At 52.6% G+C, this 20,775-nt stretch overlaps 1 protein-coding gene across 1 annotated transcript in view; it reads right to left on the bottom strand.

The window, feature by feature from the left end:
* The window catches only part of HCN4 (hyperpolarization activated cyclic nucleotide gated potassium channel 4), a 41,035-nt gene that overhangs the window by 11,718 nt on the left and 8,542 nt on the right, over positions 1-20,775 (bottom strand). Inside the window, exon 2 of the mRNA XM_061181945.1 lies at positions 3,721-4,144. Within this exon, the coding sequence (XP_061037928.1) occupies positions 3,721-4,144 (424 nt within the window). The remainder of the gene's footprint in view (positions 1-3,720; positions 4,145-20,775) is intronic.

Below are 20,775 nucleotides of genomic sequence, written 5' to 3'. Positions count from 1 at the left end.
GTCTACGCCTGCCGAGACCCTCCACCTACCCTGACTCCCAAGAGCTGCTACTAACGTTCGGGAACTCTCAACTGGGAGGCTGGGCTGGGCTGAGCTGGGCTCGGGGAGGCAGCTGAAGGCTGAGGGTCAGGAATCCAGCATCTCTGCAGCTTCACCAGGGGATCTTGGGCAAGCTTTTCCCTCCCCATGGGAGGCCGACTCCCCAGCCCTCACCCAGCACCACCACCGTGTCCTCAGAATGACCAGCTAACATGATCCTCGCCGAGGGAGGTTGGAGTGGGGACTGAGGCCCAGCCTCTGAGGACATCAGAGTACATCTGACAGTCGGGGAAACTGAGGCCTAAAGAAGGAAAGAGATTCACATGAACTGGAGTTGGAGGAGGAGATAGAGCAGGGTCTTCTCTACGAAACACCTCCCTCCCCAGGTCTCGTGCAGACCTGAGGCCTCAGAGGGTCTCCCTGCTGCTGCCTCCAGGCCAAGGTGAGGCTGCGAGAAGCCCCGAGGGTGGGGCAGGCTACGGAGGGTCTGGAGACAGGGTTCCTGGGGCCAGCTGGGAAACCCCAATCCAACCCCAGGGGTCCGGGGGGAGCCCCTAGCTGGGCAGTGTGCCCAGCAGACAGCAGCTCAAAGCAACTTCCTTCCCAGCTGCTAGGCAAGATAAGGGTGTATGTGTGGAGGGGGCGGGGAGTCATCCATCTGGTCTCCTGGGATCTCCCTTCCTGCCCACAAGACAGGGTAGTGATGTCCAGTTCAGGGTCCTGACCTGGGGCCTCTGTCCAGGGTCAGAGCCTGCCTGGCCATTTTTGGATAGCCCAGAGGGTGGCCAGGCCAGAGGGGCAGTGGGGACAGTAAAAGAAGAGCTTAGCTCCTGTCCCAGGGCCCACCCTTCCCACCCACCGGCAACTCTGCCAAATCTCCCCAAAATACCATGGCCCCCAGGGCACGGGTGTAAGTGGGGAGCAAGGCTGGTCCCCAGCGGGCTGGGGCCTGGAGACACGAACCGACGCTAGAGAAGGGAAAGAGCGACTACTCTGCTTTTAACGGCAGTCTGTCTAGCTGTTGAGTCCAAGACACACAGAAGGTTGGGGGTTTCTCTGGGACTGAGGGAGCCAACGAGGTTCTGAATTTCCACTTGGGACAGAAACCAAGAGACAAGCCCCTCGGGGCGTTCCAGGAAATACGCCTCCATCTTCCCTCTGCAGCCACTCAGAGGGGCCCTGGCTACCACCACCCTCACCCCCATAGGCACTGTCCCCTCTCAGCCCTGAGCTCAGACCCACATCCAACCGCTCTGCACCTACATGTCCCCCAGGTTCCTCAAACCCAGTCAACCCCACCCCTCGACCCTATACTGCCTGCTTCCCCAGTCTCAGCGGGGAGTCGTCCCCAATAGAGGGAGCGGTAACAGGACCAGGCAGCCTCCTTTCAGGCCACCTGAGAAAGTGGGAAGGGCAGGGAACTGGGAGTCAGGAGGCCTGGGTCAAGATCCTGCCACTGGGGCAGCTGACCCTTCCACCCTCGGTTTCCTCACCTGACAAATACAGGTAATAAATCCTGCCCTGTTGACCTTGTCAGCCAGGTTTGAGCAACCAATGAAATCATGGGTAGAAAGTATTTGAGAAAAGTAAACACCCTGTAGAAGCACAGGGGGTTACTAAGGCAACTGAATGGGGAGGGGCATTTATTAAATAGTTCTCTGCACCCAGTTTCACACTAAGGGTTTTACAAACATCATCTCTTTTAATCCTCACAACAATCCACTGAGGAATGTACCCACTTTGCCGATAAGTGACTTCTACCCACTTTGCCGATAAGAGACTGAGGCTCAGGGGGTAAGATGGCCCCAAGGTCAGTCAGCTGGCAGTGTGGAGCCGGATTTTAATTCAGGTCTCACGTGTCATCCTAGCCCTAAAGCCCACACGCATTCCACCACACCCGGTCCCTGCCGGGAGTCAAGAGTGCTAACTGGGGTCTGATCTGGCTCTGCCAGAGGTCTGCTGCGTGACTTTGGACAAGTCATTGCTCCTCCTATCAGCAGAAATAATGCAAATTCCAAACCAAAGAGAATTTCTGCCATGAAGTGATTCTGCCAGGCTGGTGTAGGGACTTCTGCAGCACAGGTGTTCGTGACACCTCTGACCTCGATCTGCCAGCGCCCCGACTCTCAGCCATGGGTGCTGCTGCCCAGGGCCCAGGCTGCTGCTGGGAGTGGGGTGGGGGATTCGTGTCCTGAGTGTGGGAATTTCTATCCAATCGTGCAGAGACCAGGAGACTAGCAGTGAGCCATGGCAAGAAATGCACCTCTGCGGAAGCTTCCCTAGGCCACAGCCCGCTCCAGACCCCAAGGCGGACAGTCTCACAGAACACATCTCCCCCCACCCTGGTACGTCCAGGCTGGCCTGCCTGTGGCTGCCTCCAAAAGGTGGTACTTGGTGGTAGCGGAAAGTCTCACAAGGTCACCTGCTTTTTTCAAACCCCAGCCTGCAGTCCTCTCTTTCTCCCATAGATGGTTGCATTCAGCCCACAGATGAGTTAGGTTTGTTCAGAATGGTGTTGGCCACCTAGTTCTTTTACAATTTTTTATTCAGTTTCTATAGTCAGTGCTCTGCCCAGAGCCCCTAGGATCCCTTTACAGTTTGTGCTCACACAACTCCAGGAAAGCTCCAGGCTTGCACTCCCTACAGCTAGCACCTGTGGCTCTTTATCAGAGGCCTGGCTGCAGGAAACCGCTTTGCCTGCTAGCACCAAGGGCTGGAAGGGTCCTGAGCCAGTGACTGACAGGTGAGGGGATATAAAAAGTCCAACTCCTTTGCCCTGATTGGGGCAACTCCCAGGTGTGGTGTACACCATCCTGGAGCATCCCACAGGATTTGCTTGGTGTCACCCTTGTTTGGCTTCCTTCCTTCCTTTCCTTCCTATTCCTTTCCTTCCTAATTCCTTTTCTTCCTATTCCTTTCCTTCCTTTCCCTGCCCCTCTTCCCCAGTCCCTTACCAGATTTTCCTGGAAACACTTTGCTCCCCATCAAAAAAAAAAAAAAAAATCACTTTCATACAAATCCTCATCTCAGGGTCTGCACCAGAAGAACCCAACCTAAGACAGTTGCCAACAAAATTTGCACAAAAATCCAGATTTCTGCTTCTCATGATAAATCTGTAGATCTAGCAACCCTGAGCCCATTCTCACTTGGCCACAGTGGCTAGAGCTGAGTAGAGGCTGCCTGATACAGATGGAAGATATGTTCTCCAGTTTTCCCCAGTCCACCACACTCCCTATTGTCCTCCAAATGGCCCTTTTCCCCCATTCATATTCCCTGCCTGGCCCCCACAAGCTTCTGAGTTTGCAACCTCCATAGTACAGTGCAGTGATTAACAATGCAGGCTCTGGAGTCCAGGTCCACCAATTAATAATTCTGTGACACTATATAAATCTCTTCATATTTCTCTCTTTCCTCATGTAAAAAATGAGTACTTATACCTACCTATATGGTACCCTCTATGGTTGTTAGAGACTTAAATGGGATATTGCCTGTGAAGTGATTCGTGTAGTATCTAGCGCATGATAAGAAGTCAAGAAGTTACTAATATTTGTCCTCTTGGAGGAGATGTGCCTGCTACAATCCGACAGCCCACATCCAACTATCTGAGGTTACCTGCTGGTCCCTCACTCCCCTAGAGGGAAGATACCTCTTCCCTGAAGAGGTTTGGGTCTGAACACTCACCTCTTCCCACTGGTGAATATATCGAATGAGGCGGGAGAGACGCAAGAGGCGCAGGAGGCTGAGGATCTTGGTGAAACGGACGATGCGCAGGGCCCGGGCAGTCTTGTAGACCTCCGAATCGATGCGTGTCTCCACAATGAGGAAGATGTAGTCCACGGGGATGGAGGAGATGAAATCCACCACGAACCAGCTTTTGAGGTACTTCATCTTAATCCGCTGCGGGTCCAGGATGATCTCTGTGTTGTCCTCCACCACAATCCCTGTGCGGAAGTTGAGGACCAAGTCGATGAGGAAGAACGTGTCCGACACCACATTGAAGACAATCCATGGTGTGGTGTTCTCATCCTTGAAGAAGGTGATGCCCACAGGAATGATGATCAGGTTTCCCACCATCAGCAGCAACATGGTCAGGTCCCAGTAAAATCTGCCCAGAGACACATAGGTCAGTCATAGGAGGAGAGGGAGAATGAATTACAGACTAAAAGAAAGCTCAGAGAGAGCAAAGGTGGGAGAGAGAAGTCTTCAGAGGTTCTGAGACCCTGCGGGAGATAGGTGCATGGGTACCAGGGCAAGATGTCGTGACTGGCATAGAAACAGGTTCTTCCTTAGTCATCCTTGGGGATGCCTTCTGCCTGCCCCTCTGTGAGATCCCTGATGACAAGCCTCCTACTCCAATCCCCATGCCCCAGTGAGAGGCTGAAAAGCAAACTAAATAATGCCATCCAGAGAGAGGCAAGAGGCTGTTTTAGCAGCAGAAGTAGTTCACTCCGCACCATCCCAGGCTCAGGCCAGGATGCTCCATCCTCCCTGAGGGTCAACTGTGGCCTGAGACAGGCTGGCAGGCAGACATGCCACAGACCGTGACCAGAGAACAGGGGAGGTCCAGACACACAGCAGGAGCCTGGGAGGCTGGAGGCGTGGGATCCAGTCCTAGCTCTGTCACTGACAGGCAGGTGCCCTCCCCACTCTGGGCCTCAGTTTCCCCACTGTGCAATGAGGGGCGGGGCCTCCACACTCGGTCCTGTAATTCTGATCTTGCCTTCTCCCACACTGGCTCTCCGGGGGCCTCCCTTTAGTCTATCCCCTATAGTCAGAAAATGTCTGACCATCTCTCTCCCCCAGAGGTTTACTTCTAACACAGCGGTAGGGAAGGTCAGTGATATCTTCAAATGCAGGCAGTGTTTTTCTTTTTTTTTAAATATATTTCAACAATTTTATTTTTTTTTCCAGCAAATAATTTATATTTAGCAAAGTAGATATTTTTGATGTTCAAGTACACATTTAAATAAATACTGATTGAATAATCAATATATTAATCACAATAAAATATTGCAAATGTTTTCTCATTTTTTCTTAAAAAGTTTCCTTTAAACATTATTTGGTAGAATAATTATTTCAGTTAACAAAGTTTCTATGATAAAATTTTTAAAAAAATTGTTATCGGAGTATAGTTGATTTACAATGTTGTGTTAGTTTCAGGTGTACAGCAAAGTGACAGGCAGTGTTAACGGGGGGATTTCAGGCACCAGTGAGGTACCACTCAATTCAACAGAATGAGACCAGTGGGGGCTTCCAGCATCACTTCTTCTAAGGCCTCAAAGCAACTCTAATATTTCCTGGGGAGGTGGGGAGGGACCCCAGGGTGAAGCCTCTGAGAGGTTAAGCAATATGAGGAGGTAAAAACCAACTCACAGGTCTCCTATCTGGCCCAGCAGGGGCCCCTCTGGAGTATGCAGATAGCACAGGTAGGCAAGACCCTATGTCTAGAAGGCATGACCAGGGACCCTGCCCAAGAACCAGCCACCCCAGGGCTGGCCCTAAAACTGAAAACTTGCACTGCAGAGCTGTTTCTCTCTGCTAGTAATTTAGACAGTTACACAATGACAGATAAAGGTATTATGTTGGGCAGAAATAAGCCTGTCTTCTCCCAAGAGAAATAACCTTTCAGCCATCTTTAATTCTCTACTGCAGGGAAGCCAGGGGGAAGGGAGTGGGAGACAAAAAGATAAGCTTTCCTCGAGTCTTCAGTGGGTCCCACTGCAAAACCAAAGTGCCCCGGCCTGAAGAGTTCCAAGTTTGAAAAAAATTACTTCACAGCAAATTGCTTTCTTTGTCAGACTCAGAATGGCGCTCTGAGTCAAGGAGAGGGCAGGGCCTGCTTCAGTGAAGGTGGGCGAGAGAGCTGTCCCACATCACACAGCTCAGGGAAGTGTGGCTTCCGGAAAGGCAGCTTCTGGCAGCTCCTCTGAAAGCCAAGTTCTTCAGGGCATCAAGACGGGACTTCAAGTCAGAGCCTCACTGGGCTAAGGCTTTTCATTCTAAGTCTGGTGCCAAGAGGTCAACTTTAGCTCCTTCCCTGCCCCACAGCCTGCCACCCCTTCGTCAGCCCTACTCCCCCTGTGCCATCTGGGAGAACCCATCCCAGCCTTCACACCCACTACACAGAACACAGCACATCCTGCTAATGACTTGTGGGCCCTGGGAGAATGGTTTCAGCTTCTATGCTGCTCTCAAGCTGTGTACACTCTCCACTCAGCCTCATGCACACCCTTCAAAGACAGCTGCAGACACTCATTAGATGCCATACACAGGTATCCTCATTCACACACACAGTGTGCAAACACCCCTACGTACACATGGCCATCGTTCCTTTTACTTAATCTCTTGGGAAAAACAAAACAAAAAAATTGTGACATAGAGAGGCCACTGAGAGCCTTGTGGCCTCTGTACATAAAGCTAATAATACACCCAGACTGGGAGAGTTTCTAAAATTAACAGAGCGGGTGCAAAGCAGCTTGGAATGCTGACTCGGGCAGGCCTGCTACTCCAGCGGGTTTCTACACTCTCCCAAGCTCTAGTTCCCTCAATTACAGACCAAATTTGAGACAGTAATTAACAGGAGAATGTTTCCATTTAGTGGTCTTCACAAAACCAAATTACATGAGACAAAAACACCCATTTCCTTGCATTCTGACTAATTGTTTCAATCATGAGTTTCCAGATGCTAAGGAATATTTCTGGTGCCTGATCTGGGCTGGGGTCGGAACACTGGAGCACTTCTTCCCACACACCACTGTCCTGGAGCATCAAAGAGATACTCAAAAGGCAGCATAATATGGTGGGAAGAAAGAAGCACAGGCTCTCAGGCCAACCCACCTGAATTTGATTCCTGGTTCAATCATTTGCTAGCAAGTTGCTTAATCTCTCCAAGCCTCAGTTTCCTCATCTGCTCAATGAGGATAACATTACCTAACTAGTGGAACTGTTATAAGAACGACATGAATTGATATTTGTAAAATGCTCTGACCTATGCCTAGCCCATATTTTTAAATGAGTAAATAAGAAATTCAAGTCAAAAAATTCACAGGAAAGAGGTGAGGGAGGTAGATGAAATCTTCCAGGGAAGAGCCAAAGCAAAGCATCTACAGGGGGTGGGTGGACGGGAACTTAATAATGGTTCCAGAACAGCCAGTGGTGGAAGTCAGGGCCCACAATATTCCCTGGATAATTGGACGGCAGAACCTATTTACCTCAGCATAGAGATGCCCTGATCTCAGGGAGCTCATGGTCCAAGGCTTAGACAGAAGACAGAAGACAAGTTGGGCGATGATGTAAGAAACCATCCCAGGCAGCAGCCCAGGCATCTGAAAAGGTGGGCTCCTGGTGGCCTAGAAGGATGAGGTCATAAAGTGCTCCTGGAGGAGGTAACAGAAGTTGGGCTTTGGGAGCTGACCTTGGCCTTGTACACTATGCTTCCTTACTCTTTGCCAGACGGTTGCACAGATTTCTGAAAGCTGGGCCGGCAGAGAGCAAAAAATGATATTCAGCACCACGGACAGCTCCCGGTGTGCCTGCCAGCCCTAGGGTCCCGGCCCAGCCAGGGGAAGTAGCAACAGCCTCCCAACTGCATCCGCAGCTCTCTGACCCCTCTTCTCCCTCAGTCCTAGTGATCAGAAGCATCTCAAGTGATTCCTTAATGTCGCTGCACATTTTCAATGGGGGACTCCTTGGTGACTGAAAAGGCTCTATTCAAAAAGACCCCAAAACACTCACATCTATCAAGCACTTACTTGGTGCTTTCAATGCATTACTTCATTTATTCCTCACACCAGCACTAAGGTGGCTGCTATTATCTGTATTTTACAGATGATGACACTGAGAGAGAAGTATCTGCCCAAGACCACACAGCTAGTAAGGAGCAGACCCCTAATTCAGAAAGGTCTGTGGAACTCCAGAGTCTGACCTCTTGGGATTTTAGGCACCTCAGTGGGATGTGGGGAGGTGGACAAGCCTTTCTGGCACGTTTGTATCACACTGTGAAGGTAGCCTACCACAGCAGGTACGGCCCCTGCCCCAGAGACAAGAGAGAAGAGAAGGTTGCAAAGAGGTTTCAAGGGGACGTATCTTCCTGATGGCAGGCCTTCTAAGGTACTTTCTGGGTGGGGAAACTAACACACCTTTCAAATATTAAAAGCACCCCAGTCATCAGCAGTCAATCGGGCACAGTTGTACCCATCCTGTAGAAAGGAAAACTAAGGTCCACCAAGAGGGAATAGTTAACATTTCCAAAGCCTCAACCTGGAGGCCCAATGCTCCCCTGGCCCCCACTACCCCTAGAATCATTCATGAATAAATCCCACAATCCAGGCTACGCATCCATAGTAGCAGGTGGCAGGCCCTGGCGGGGAAGCAATGGATGGCCAGACTCGGGCATGCTGGAGTTGGCACAGCCCTGAATTAGAGGCCTTGGTCTCCCGAAAGCCAGATGACCCTCCCCACCCCGGTGTTCTCTAAGCTGAGAGGAAGTCCTAGCCAGCAAGACACCAACTGGGCTCTGGAAGCCCTGTCCCTGGACCCCAGGTCTGTTCTCCCTCAATTCTAGACCTTACTTTCTAACTGGACCAACAGATCCATCTAGGCAGGTGATGGCCTCTCAGCAGGAGGGACTGGCCTGTGGGCCAGCTTTGGAGGAGTGGGGGGCCCACAGGCAGAAGGAAGCGGGTGGCAAAAAGCCCAACAGCCCATTACACGGATACCTGGAACATTTCATGGTCTGAGTGGAAGGTTATGGCCTCAAGGGAGCTGAGGGAAGAGAAGATAGAAGGCTCCTGATCCTGAACTCGGAGACTCGAGGACCAGACCAAGGGGCCTCTCCTTCCCTGGAGGCTGAAGAGGATGTGAAGGGTGATAAAACGGAGGCAGAAGTGGAAGTCCCGGAATAGGGATGACCTCCTTCAGTTTCCTCTTGCCCACACCTGCCCATGCTTGCCTCTGAGCACATATACTCTCTCTCTCTCTCACACACATGAACACATTTTTGTACACACACTCTCATCTACGCACCCCTGTTAAATTTTGTCTTTGTACACGCATCCATTTTCACACAGGCATACTTTCTTGCACACCCACTTGCATACATTTTGACACAAATGATATCCACTGGGAATCCTGTCAGCTGTAAGAAAGAGAATGTCTGGTTTTTGCCCATTAAGATCTTTTCCATCCTTCAACATTCACCTGAAGTGCTACCTCTTCTGGGCCTCCCCAACCTCTCACTGATGGAGCCACAGCCCAGCCTGAGCCCTGGCTCTGGATCTCCTAGAAAACTGTGGATTCCTTGAGGGCAGGAGCCTTGTCCCAGACACGCCTGTGTCCCTGCAGTGCTGGCGGCAGGATGGGGTGGGGGGGGGGGTCCCCCGTGCTTTCTCCTGGGTGAGCAGCACACCCACGGCCCCATCTTGTAACCTCCCCTCTGTGCAGACGGCTCCCACTCAGACCGCTCCTAGCACCAGACTGCATTCCCACCTGCCACCTGGAGGGCCTGCTGGCCCCTCCACCCAACAAGTCCAAGGCTGAGCTCAGCATCTTTCTCCTCAAAGCTGAATGGCACAGTCAGCATTTCAATCACCTGGGCTGGAAACCTCACAGCCATCCTCAGCTGCTTTCTCTTTCTTCCCACCCACCCCTGCAGGCCCCCCAAGCAGTGGCCAAGTCTTGTCTGGCCTCTTCAATGACAGCTTCTGAATCGGTCCCCAACTGCTCTGTCCTAGATCAGTTCCTCACTACTCCTCACCTGGACCCTTGCCCCTGCCACCCACCTGGCCTCGGCCTCCTCCCTCTTTCCCTCCAAACCACATGCTCTCTGGGTTATCTGGCCGAATAGCATTATGATTATGTCACTCCATGCTTGAACCCCCCTTTGGTAGACTCCCACTGACTACAGAAGAAGGTTCGAGTTCCTTGGTCTGGCACCCCCTGACCCCTCTTCCCTCTTCTCCCTTCCACTTCCTTCACAGGAGTCAACTGGACACCCAACTTTTGGCCCCATCTCCATCCACCTCCTGGTTCCTCCTCCTGAGAACCACCCCTACCTCTTGAACCCCCATCTTTTGAAATCCCTTCTCTCATCCAAAGCCCAGCTCAATTGCCTCCTTCTCCATGAGCTTTGCCTAACTGTGCAGTGTGTCTATGTTAGCAGTCGTCACATCCTGCCCCTTTCATCAGGTACCACCGAACTCTCCTTCTAGCCCCTCATCAAGGAAGCCAGGAGTCTCTTGTGTCTGAGAAATGGATGGGAGCTGGGAGCTTCACCCTCCATTCCAGGCCCAGCATAGATAACTGCCCAAGCTGCTCATGAAGACGATGAGAACGGAGGAGGACAGCCATCAACATCTGCTGGGCACTTACTATTTGCCAGGCACTCACCTGAGTCCCTTATATAGACTATCTCATTTAATTCTCATAAAAACCCTATGAAGTAAGTACTATGATTATGCCCATTTTGCAGTTGAGGAGACTGAGGCACAAGAAGTTGACAAGTTTGCTGTATATGGTGGATCAGGAATTCAAACCCAAACAGCCTGACTCCAGAGTCCCACTTCTAACCACTCTATACAAATATAAACCTGGTTGGTAGTATTTTCTCTCTCCCAAACCCTGTGCCTACTCCTACTCCACCTCTCCCTCCCAAACCTGTCTCCTGTGCTCTCTTCCACGGCATCTTCATCCCCAGCTTCTTCACTCCCTAACCCGTCTGCTTTTTCCCTTAAGTGAACCTTAGTTGTGTCACTCTCCCAAACCCCAGAGGGTGGAGTGAGCACCCCTCCACACCGATGCCCTTCCTGTCTGTGGTAGGAATGTCTATGAGATCCTTTGAGCATCCTGTCATTTGCTGCCCATCTTTCCAGCATCCATCTGCCACCCTTGGGGACCCTGGTGATGCTGGCACCTGGTTCACAACCTTCTGTTCCACTCCGAATCCTGCCATCATCATGGGTGACTTCTACTCCTTCTCGTCAGCCCAACAATAAACACCCAGCCTCCCAGTGGCTTGAAGTCCTGCCTCTAGTGTCTTCACTCCAGTCCATTCCAAGAGCACACCCTGGATCGGGTCACTATCTCCAGTTGGTCCATCTCTAATCTCAATGCTCTCTCTCACCCTAACCTCCTTTCCTTCCAGCTCTTTTATCCAATCATGCTAAGTCTATTCTTTAGTGTCCCAGGAGCCTGAAGTTGGCTGACCCTCTAATTCTCCCATGAGAACCCTCCCGCCTCTGCCCATCACCCCCAGGCATAATGGTCCTGCTCATCAACCTCTCTCGCCCCATCCTTCTGGCACCCACTTCACCAGATCACAATCCTAGCTCAGGACCACCATCAGCTCTTTTCCTGTTTACATGGGGGGCTGTGCAGAAAACCTCAGACCTCAGACCAGTCCTACTAAATACCAAGTGCCTTAGTTCCTTGTGCCTCTATTTCCTCATCAGGGTTTCCATGCTCAGCTGGGCCCTCACCTCTACCAGCCCATCCTCCAGGAGACCCTAACGACCTTTCCCACCCATTTCCCACAGCAGCTTTTCCAAATTATCTCCTCTCTCCTCAAAGCTCGAAAATACCACTTCCCCTCTCCCTCCCAGCAGATAACACCACTTCTACTTCACAGAGAAAACAGAAGCCCCCAGAATGTCCCCATCCTCTTCCCGCCACCAGACTACTCCCTTGCTTGTCTCTTCCTCACCACTTTTCCCTTCCCCAGTCACAAGGGAATCAGTGACTCTTCCACCTGCCCTCTTGACACTGTTCCCTTTTTCCTCCCCAGGAAGCTTAATCTGCAGGTTATCCTCTCTCTCGCCCATATCTTCAATCTCCCTCTCTACTCATCCTTTCCCATCAGCTTTTAAGCTCTCTACACTTAAAAAAATAAAATCTCTCCTGAATCCCTACTGTCTTATCTCTTCTCCCCTCAGAACCAAGCTTCCTGAAAGACGTGTCGCCATCCCCACTCTCTCACTTCCACGTCCGTCCCCAACACGCCTCTCAACCCTCCAGCAACACTGCTGATGCACACGTCCTGCTGCAAAATCCCGCGGACACTTTCTGGTCTGTTTCCGTCTTGACCCTGTGCATCATCTGACGCTGTGTGCCATATCTGCTGAGACACCCCGCTCCGCTGGCTCTTCTCTGTTCTGTCTCTCCTTTCCCTCCCGTTGCAGGAGCTCCTCTTCCCCTGCATGACCTTTAAATGTTTTTGTTCCTTTGGGCCCCCACCTCCTCTCCCTCCTTACTCTCTCCCTGGGTGACCTCACCAACTCCCAAGGCTTCATTATTCCACTGGCTTCCAGACCAGACCTCTCCCTTGAGCCCCACAGCCATGTGTTCACTTGCTGACTACACATCTACACCTCGATGTCCCATGGGAACTTCACTCTTGACATAGCCAGATATAACTTAGCAGCTTCCCCCATAGACTTGTGCTTCCAGCATGTGATACCACCAGCCATCCAAATGCTTAGCCTAGAAACCTGGGGATTATCCTTGACTCTCCCATCTCGCTTACCTTCCAACACTCAGTCATGTGGGATCCGGCACGGCTCATCAACTCACCACCTGGCTTACTTCAGCAGCTTCCTAACTGGGCTTCTGCCTCTCCCAGGACCCCACAGACCTCAGGGTCCAGGGTAGGGTCCACAACCTCTCCACGCTTTGCCAAGCCCAAAGTCCTTCCACACTCCCAGCTAAAATACAAGTTCCTCACTGTCATTCCTGGGCACTTGCTGATCTGGACTCAGCCTCCTCTCTTGCCTTGATTCTCGTCATGCCTCCCCTGTGTGAGATGCTCTGCTCCAGACACACTCAGCAGCTTTCAGTGCCCCAGACACACCACACTTCCCTTCTCCTCTGGGCTTTCCTACATACTGTCATCTGCCTGGAGCTCTCCTCCCCACCCCTGCTCACCCCAGGCCACTTGGTTCAGAGGAGCCATCACTTCTCCTGGGAGGCCATCTTTGTCTCCTAGGAAATCTGGCTAGGTGTCCCTTGTTTGTGCTGCCCTAGCATAGTGTTTGTCACACTATGATGGAATTGCGTGTTTGTCTATCTTGTGGCCACTTGACTCTCTGAACGTGGCACAGTGCTTTTTATGAGGTAGGTCCAAAAAAGGTCTAAAAAACATGGGAATGGGTGGAAATATGGGAATGGGTGGAAGAGTGAATAAATGAATGATTGAATGAATCCCTTGGGAGCCAAAGGCTGAGTGGCAGGAGGCCCAGGAGAAGCTACACAAAATGGACAGCCCTCTGACACCCCAGCTCCTTCCCACAAGGCTTTCATAGGCCTCCGATGATCAGGGAGGAATTTATCCCATCCGAACACCCAAAGCACGAAGACTCCCAGCAACATCCACTAGCAAATGGCCCCCACCTGGTGAAGATGATGGTGGGAAAGCCACAGAGAAGGAGGGAGGAGTTGGAAGGGGCCGGGGCGGGGTGGGGGGGGTAGATGAACAAGAGACAGGCCAGGAGAAACAAGGGGTTGGGGTTCTGACACAGTGGGATGACAGGGGGCTGGTGGGGGGACACTGAGGCTACAGACATCAACAGAGGCCATGACTGTATTTCCAGCCTGACCAGCACAGGCCCACGGTGACACAACACACTAAGCCCCCTCTGTTACAGGCATGCCCCCTCGCTGGGGACTTTGAGGATTCTCCCTTCTCTCCAATAGGCTTGGCCCAGAGATCCAGGAGATGGGGGGGAGGGGAGGGCAAGAGGAGGCAGCTCCACTTCTCCCCTAGAATCTCCCGACATCGTCCCCACCTTGTGGACCCAGGATGAGTCTCATCTCCCCAAACCTGCTGTGTGCTCCCCAAGAGCAGAAATGACTTCTCTTCCTTTTCCAAGATGTAAACGCAGAGCTGGGCCCGGAGGGGGAGGAGTGGGGGTCCTCAGCAAAATTGTCTTATTGTTAAATAAATGGGTGGATTAAAGGCTGCTGGGGGGAGGTGTGGTGGAGACTAGCAAAAATAAAAATAAAAAAGAATACACTAAAATGTTAACATTGATATTTCTAAGTAGTGGGATTACGGGTGATTTTTGTTTTCTCCATTACACCTTTATATTCTAAATTCCCCATAATGGGCAAATATTACCTTTTAATCAGAAAAATAAATCCACCAGTAACCACCGACCAGTGTCACATGCTGTAAAGAGTCCTCTAACGTGTGTCAGGGGAGAGACACACGGGTCCCCGGGGAACTGCCAGGCAGCCCGTGTAGACAAAGGTGCTGTCCGACGCGAGGGCAGGAAGAGCAGATTTCCCGGAGGCGCTTAAGGAGGAGGAGACAGAGGGAGGCCATTTGAAGGGCAGGTGTAATAGGCAAAGGAGACCACGTGCCTGCCCACAAAACCCACGTGGGAACGCACACACGTGGGCCACCTTCCTTGCCTTCCCTCCCTCACAATCAGTAAAGCTGCTGGGAAGCGTCGACCAGCCCCTCCCCGCCCCTGCACGTCCAGGCTCTCCTTCATCTTTCTCGGAGGCAGCGCTGCGGCCCCGCCCCCTCCCCACGCTCCACCCACCCGAGGGGGGCGGGGCGCAGGAGTCTGGCATTTTAGCCTCCCCGCCCCCTCACGCTGGAAAGCGCTGCCTTCCACCGCCCTCCGCTCGCGCCTCTGAGGGGAAACGCCCACCCGCCCCTCCCTGCTCCTCCCCGACCCTGGGGTCTCCCCCCTACAGCAGATGAATGGCTGTCTGCCTCCCACCCCCGCCTGGCCACTAGGGCTCTATTTTTAACCCACCTCAAAAATCTCTGACTCAGAATCACAGGGCTCCCAGGTAGCTGCTCCCTCGGCCGCCTGAAGCGGCCTCCCAAACAGATTCAGAGCCAAGGGCATCTAGCTAGCGCTGGGTTTATGGGGGGGTGGTTGGGATTTTGGCGTATCTTTAGGTTCTCACTTTTCTATAAGGATGACCTATTACCGGAACAACAAAATTTCGTTTTGTTTCTGTTTTTGAAGACCCAAACAAAATGACCCTTTACCTCTGCCTCTTCCCTGGTCAGTCACCGTCCTGGGCTGAGGCCCTAGTCCCTCAACGTGAGGGCTAGTCTCGGCCATTCCCCAAGGAAAAGGTGAGCTGTATGAGAGCTGGAACTGCCAGAATCTTCCCTTCCTCTTCTGTGATCTTTCAGTCATGTAGCACAGTGCTTCTTCAAACTGTAATCTGCACACAAATCACCGGGGGATCTTAACCAAGATGCAGACTCGGATTCTCTGGGTGTGGGGTGAGGGCTGACACCTGTATTGCTAACAGGCTCCCAAGTGATGTCGAGGCTGCTGGTCCAAGGACCACACTTGGAGTAGCTAAGCTGTAGCAGACAGTACAGTGGTTAAGCACTCTAGTGTTTGAACACCTGGCTGTGTGGCCTTGGACAAATCACTTAACCTCTCTGAAATCTGTTTTCTTTTTTTTCACTTCCCATTTTCTTTTATGTATACAATTGTTTTAAATATAATTTAAAAACCCCTCCAAGCACCGGTGTCTGTCTCTGGTTTCCACCACCACTTCCCCCCACACACCCCCTCCTGGACACAGCTTAGGGGTACTTGGAGGGGCAGGGAAATGTCTGGGGGTTGTGACGTGACCAAGGCACTGTTCTGAAAACAGACACAATGATGGGTCCCTGTTTCAACTTGGGCAAAGGAGGTGATAATGAAACCCTCTAACACAAAAAGTTACGACAGGGATGGCAAGAAAAACAAAAACAAAAAAAGGGAAGGAAAAATAAGACCGAAAACAAAAAATAAAGCTCAAAAACCTTCAATATGAAGGCAGCAGATGGGGGAGGGGCACTTACAAGGGAAAACCGAGTTCGGTGGAGACAGCAGCATCCAAGTCCAGTGATTTTGTCACTGGGCCATGATGCCCCTTCCCGCCTCCAGTGCTCGCAGGCTAGTCCCCCCTTCTCTTTGGTCTGCAGGGCCGCCACCCTTCAAGGTGAGGAGGGGCAACCGTCAAGGTGAGGGGGCTCTAATTGGGGATCAGAGGGAGGCCGTGGGGATTGTGCCCAACCACCCGGGGATGTTGGCAGGATCCGCGCACTTCTTTTCCTCTAGTCACACCCAATCCCGAGGGAAGGGCTCCCACACCCTCAGTTTGGGGTTCCCTGCCTGGGGAGCATGTGATTTCTACAGTCCCATATGGCAGAATCTCCAAATCCCTTCTCTCCAAAATTGCCAGCTCCCCACCCCCATGGTTCAAAGTGCAATCCAGTGGGGCGCAGGGATGGGAGCCTTCAATCTGTTTTCTCATGTACAAAATGAGTACATTAATCCCACCCCACAGGATTCTGAGAGAATTCAGTGAGATAATATTAATAATATGCTACACAATGCAAATACTCAGTACATACTGGCTGTTATCATCATTATTATTATTCTTGTAACCACTAAGATGCAGGTCCCGGTCTGAGGACTATGGGGATCCAGAAGTGTGTGGACTGGTCCCACGTCAAGGAGCCCTCGGTCTTGGGGGCTGGGGGGCAGCATGGCTTGTTGGGCACAGAAGCCCCAAAGAGGAGGGGGCCTGAGAGTGCCCACTGGTCAGGAAGGTTGGCGTTGTGGTTGCAGGAAGGAGGTCCCTGCTACACAGCAGAAGGAAGCTAGGCCAGGGGCCCGAGTGTCTTGGGTTCTACCCATCTCAGTCTCTTAACTTGCTGTGTGCCCTTGAACAATGCCCTGCCTCTCACAATCCCTGCCTCAGTGTCCCCATTGGTACAATGAGAGGATGGAGCCAGACAATCTCTAAAGACATGCCGATTCCATGGATCTCCGCAGTGCAGAGGCTAAAGAGGCCAGCCAAGGGCAGCTGGCCAGATGGAAAGCTTGCTGAGAGAAGAGTGCACATCTCAGAAAACCAAGACACCCCCTCCCCCAACCCAATACTGATCTGAAGAAAAGATGGGGCCATCTTGAATGCCAGACTGAGTAGTCAGGACTCTTCTGGGGACATGGGGATCCATGAAGGCTGCGGAGGAAGAGCTCCTCAGGAAAAGGATTGTTAACTGCACCTTCTCAATGGCACAGCTGAGCACAGGCCTGGCCATAAGGAACACCAAGACGTCAACCCATTGCTTCTCCCATGGTCTTAGACCTCCTCTGGAGACCCTAAATCTGTGCACTCACAGAGACACACTAGCATAAGAGTGTGCACACAAACACACACACACACACATCAAACTATACAGCAGAGGTCACCTGCTTTACAGCCGCCCGGAACTGCCAGGATGCTGTGTTCCCTCAGGCTAGTGACCTAACCTCTCTGAGCTTCACTCAGCTGACAAGACTATTGGGGAAAACTGTGGAGGGGACCAGCAATTGGAGAACTTCTTCACCTGGGCTTACAAGAAACAAAAAAGGCTCAAACACAGCTCTCCCCACTTAGGAGAATGAAGCAAAAATGGAATATTGCTACGGAGTAGCACGTGAGCACAAGCTCAGCGGAAATTAGGTAGGAGAGCTCACCTGCTCCTGCGGGAAAGGCGCGCTCCTGTGAAGGAGGAAACGGGATGCATTTGGGGCAGAACTCCCTAAGGCCAAGCAGCACTGGTGCTGGACAGGGTTAATGAGGACACCAGGGGAGGGCTGTCCCATAGAAGGTGGCTAAATATTGACTCTGGGAGGGTCTCTACGTGGCCCTCTTGTTAGGCTGTGGGTCTCCTGGAAGTGCCTGGGCTCTGGGGACCTGAGCCGGACAGGACTCCGCCTTCCCTCCAGGAAAACACAGTCTGACAAGGACATTAAGCAAGGGGCATGTTCCCTGGGGTCCTGCCAGCCCCGGGGTTTTATGGTTCTCTTTGCTAACAATCTTCGAGGAAGAAAAGGGAACGACTCCCTGGGGAGGGGCCCATCATGAATGGCTTGGATGTATTTCTCTCCCAGGCTCTGGGGAGCACTGAAGGGCTATGGTGAATGCCGTGCATTCAGAGAACCGCAGACTGTTAGCGCAGAAGGGGCCCTACGGGTGCCAGCTCATTGGCTCCTAAAGTGACAGAAGCAGAATCACCTGGGTGCTACCCAAACTTATACTCGCCCGGGGCCTCACCCACGGAGACCCAGGCATCCATAATTGCATAAAGCTCCCAGGTGACTCTACAGCCACCAATTTTGGATTTGGGGTCATGCTAAAACCCAATCTCTGGTCCCATTTTCAGATGAGGAAAGCAAGGCCAGGGTGGTGAGGGCTCAGCTCAGCCCACAGAGCTGGATGGGGCAGAGCCAAGTCTTCAACTGCCTCTTACTCACAGCCAGCCCCCTCGGCTCTGTCAGCAGAAGCTTCAGTGCAACATGGCAGGAGGATGACTCCCCAGAGCCTCTGGGACAGCTTGCCACATATCCTTCCCCTGCCAGTTCCAAAGGTCATGGTCCTGCTGGTCTTCCCCTTGGACTCTTCCAACCACAGTTGTCCAGTGTGACCTGTGGTCTCCATGGATGCTCACATCTGAACTCTTCCAAGGCCAGGTTGAAGCTTCCAGGAGGGGACAGTGGCCCCCTACAAGAGGTGGCTGGGAGGAGGGAGTGGGTGGGGGCCTTTGCCCAGGGAACAAAGAAAAGAAAGCCTGATCTCCACTCCCACAGGGGTTGATGGGTTACAGCATAAGCACACAACATGCTAGGGAGCCCCCCGCCCTGAGCCCCAGGATAGGGGCTGGCAGAAACTCTGCAGAAAGAGGCCAGGAGGTAAGGAATCCCCCACGCACTCTGGGAGCACAGGGGCCCCGTAAATCCAAGATCACGGCTGGATGGGCCTCGGCAGAGTCTCAGGAATGAGGGAGGGAGATTCTCATCAGCTCTACTTGTCAGCGGTGCTGTCCCTGCCCTGCTGGCTCAATGTGTACTAATGGGGTCAGGATTACGGGTTCAATACCTATTTGGCCAATTAGCTTTGCTCCCTTCTCAGCCTCAGACTGAGCCCTGATGCTGGACACTGAGAGAGGAAAGGACTTTGCTGAGGTCACACTGCAGAACAGGATGAGGGTCAGGAGGGTGAACTCAGCGTGGGAGGGGTGGACAGTTACAAGCTGGGAACGCTGGGATGAGAGGCCCAGGGCTCCAGGCTGGGCCAGCCCCGATGTTGCATGAGGACAGGCCACAGCTGCAGAGTCTCCCCTGCTGGACCAAGTTTCTCCTAAAAGTTGCCAGTGGCATTGATGAGACCTGAGGGTGAGGGTCTTTCCTGTCCCTGGGGAAGGGGATAAGTGCCCTGTATCATATCTGACAAATTGTAGGTGGGAGAAGCCCATGGCTGGGTTTGGCGTCAAGTGGTTGGGGACTCGGGTTAATCATTGACAGGGGCTGCTCCAGCCTGCGATGGGGAACCACAGGGTAATTACTTCTGGGCTCCAGGCCACACACTCAGTGACATTATTGCAGTGGCAACACCTGCCTTCTGGGCCTAGGATGGCAGAAGAAGGAAGTCTTCTCAGAGGTTGTACAGCTGGGGCCAGGGCTTGGGAGAGCTCCCCTGGGCTTCAAGGACCCAGGGTGAGAGGCCAGAGAGAGACGCATACAAACACATGCAAAAACACACACACACACACACACACACACACGTACTCAGGCAGCATCAGGGGCAAGACCGGGGGCCGTGGGGTCAGAGCCCTCAAGGGCAAAGCTTAAGGAGTCCAGGTCCAAAACGGCAGGTTCTGAGTAATCTGAGTAATCCTCAGTGTCTGCCAACACCCCCCCAAGCCAGGCGGCTCAAGCTCCCAGACACTCGCCTCCAAGAAAGTGTGCAGAATGGTTCTCTCTCTCCTTCAGATGCAGCTCAGCTCTGCTTCCTCCAGAAGCCTTCCCTGACCACCAGTCCAAACTGGTCTACCTCTTGTCTGCCCTCCCCCTAATCAGACTGGGGGACCCTAAGAGGAGCTGAAGCCCTACTCTCCTCTTTGCCAGGTGGGGAGTGACCCCCATCATAATGGGTGAAAACAGTCTTGGAATGCAGTGTCTGGTCTCCCAGAGGGCACGACCTCCCTTAGCTTGCCCCTCCCCAAGCCCAGAAGATAATGTATTAGCCAGCCCCGTATTATGTATTAATTTCTGAAAGCCTCGTTCGTGCAGACATAACACATCCACCCACACGGGTAAATGCTTAGACAGACACAAAATCATCAGCAGCCAATTATCAGGCCCCCACAGCTGCGGTGAGCAGACTGGAGGCCCCACTGCTTGCTCCGCAATTTGTGGGAGCCCAGAGCTGGGGGAGCAATGGGGAGTAGAGAGTCCCTCTACCAAGCCAGCACACTTCTCTGCCCAGCCCCGAGCGCCGCTCTGCAGGAGCCACGAGCTGGCTGCCTGGCTGGAAAGACACAGCCCCAAAACAATAAGAGACCAGAGCAGGGCAGAAGTGGTCACGTGTGAGATTTGGTGGCTCTGGCGTTGGTAGCGGTGGCACCGCTGTGTACTTACAATTTGTACTTTACCTCCCCGAGAAGACCAAAGGCAGCTGGCTGGGATGCTAAGAGGTGTAGGAGCTCAGGGAGCTTAAAGGAAGGGAGGGCTTCCTGGGTGGGGGGCATAGGATGGAGTGGGCAACATGCCCACCCTGCCCCCAGCCCTGGTGCCTCAGGGAGGCACTGGGCTTGGCTCAAAGCTTTTGTTCAAGGGCTCCAGTTCCTGACCTCAGACCAAGGCCTTATCTTGGTCCCAGGCTGAACCCTAATCCTGAGCATAGACTGAGTCTCGGCCCTGGACACACACTGAGCCCTGAACCAGAGACTGA

This window comes from Eubalaena glacialis, chromosome 2, assembly GCF_028564815.1.
Source record: "Eubalaena glacialis isolate mEubGla1 chromosome 2, mEubGla1.1.hap2.+ XY, whole genome shotgun sequence".
Taxonomy (NCBI): Eukaryota; Metazoa; Chordata; class Mammalia; order Artiodactyla; family Balaenidae; genus Eubalaena; species Eubalaena glacialis.
Note: the sequence above shows the minus strand (reverse complement) of the source record. Positions and strands in the feature narration are given on the sequence as shown.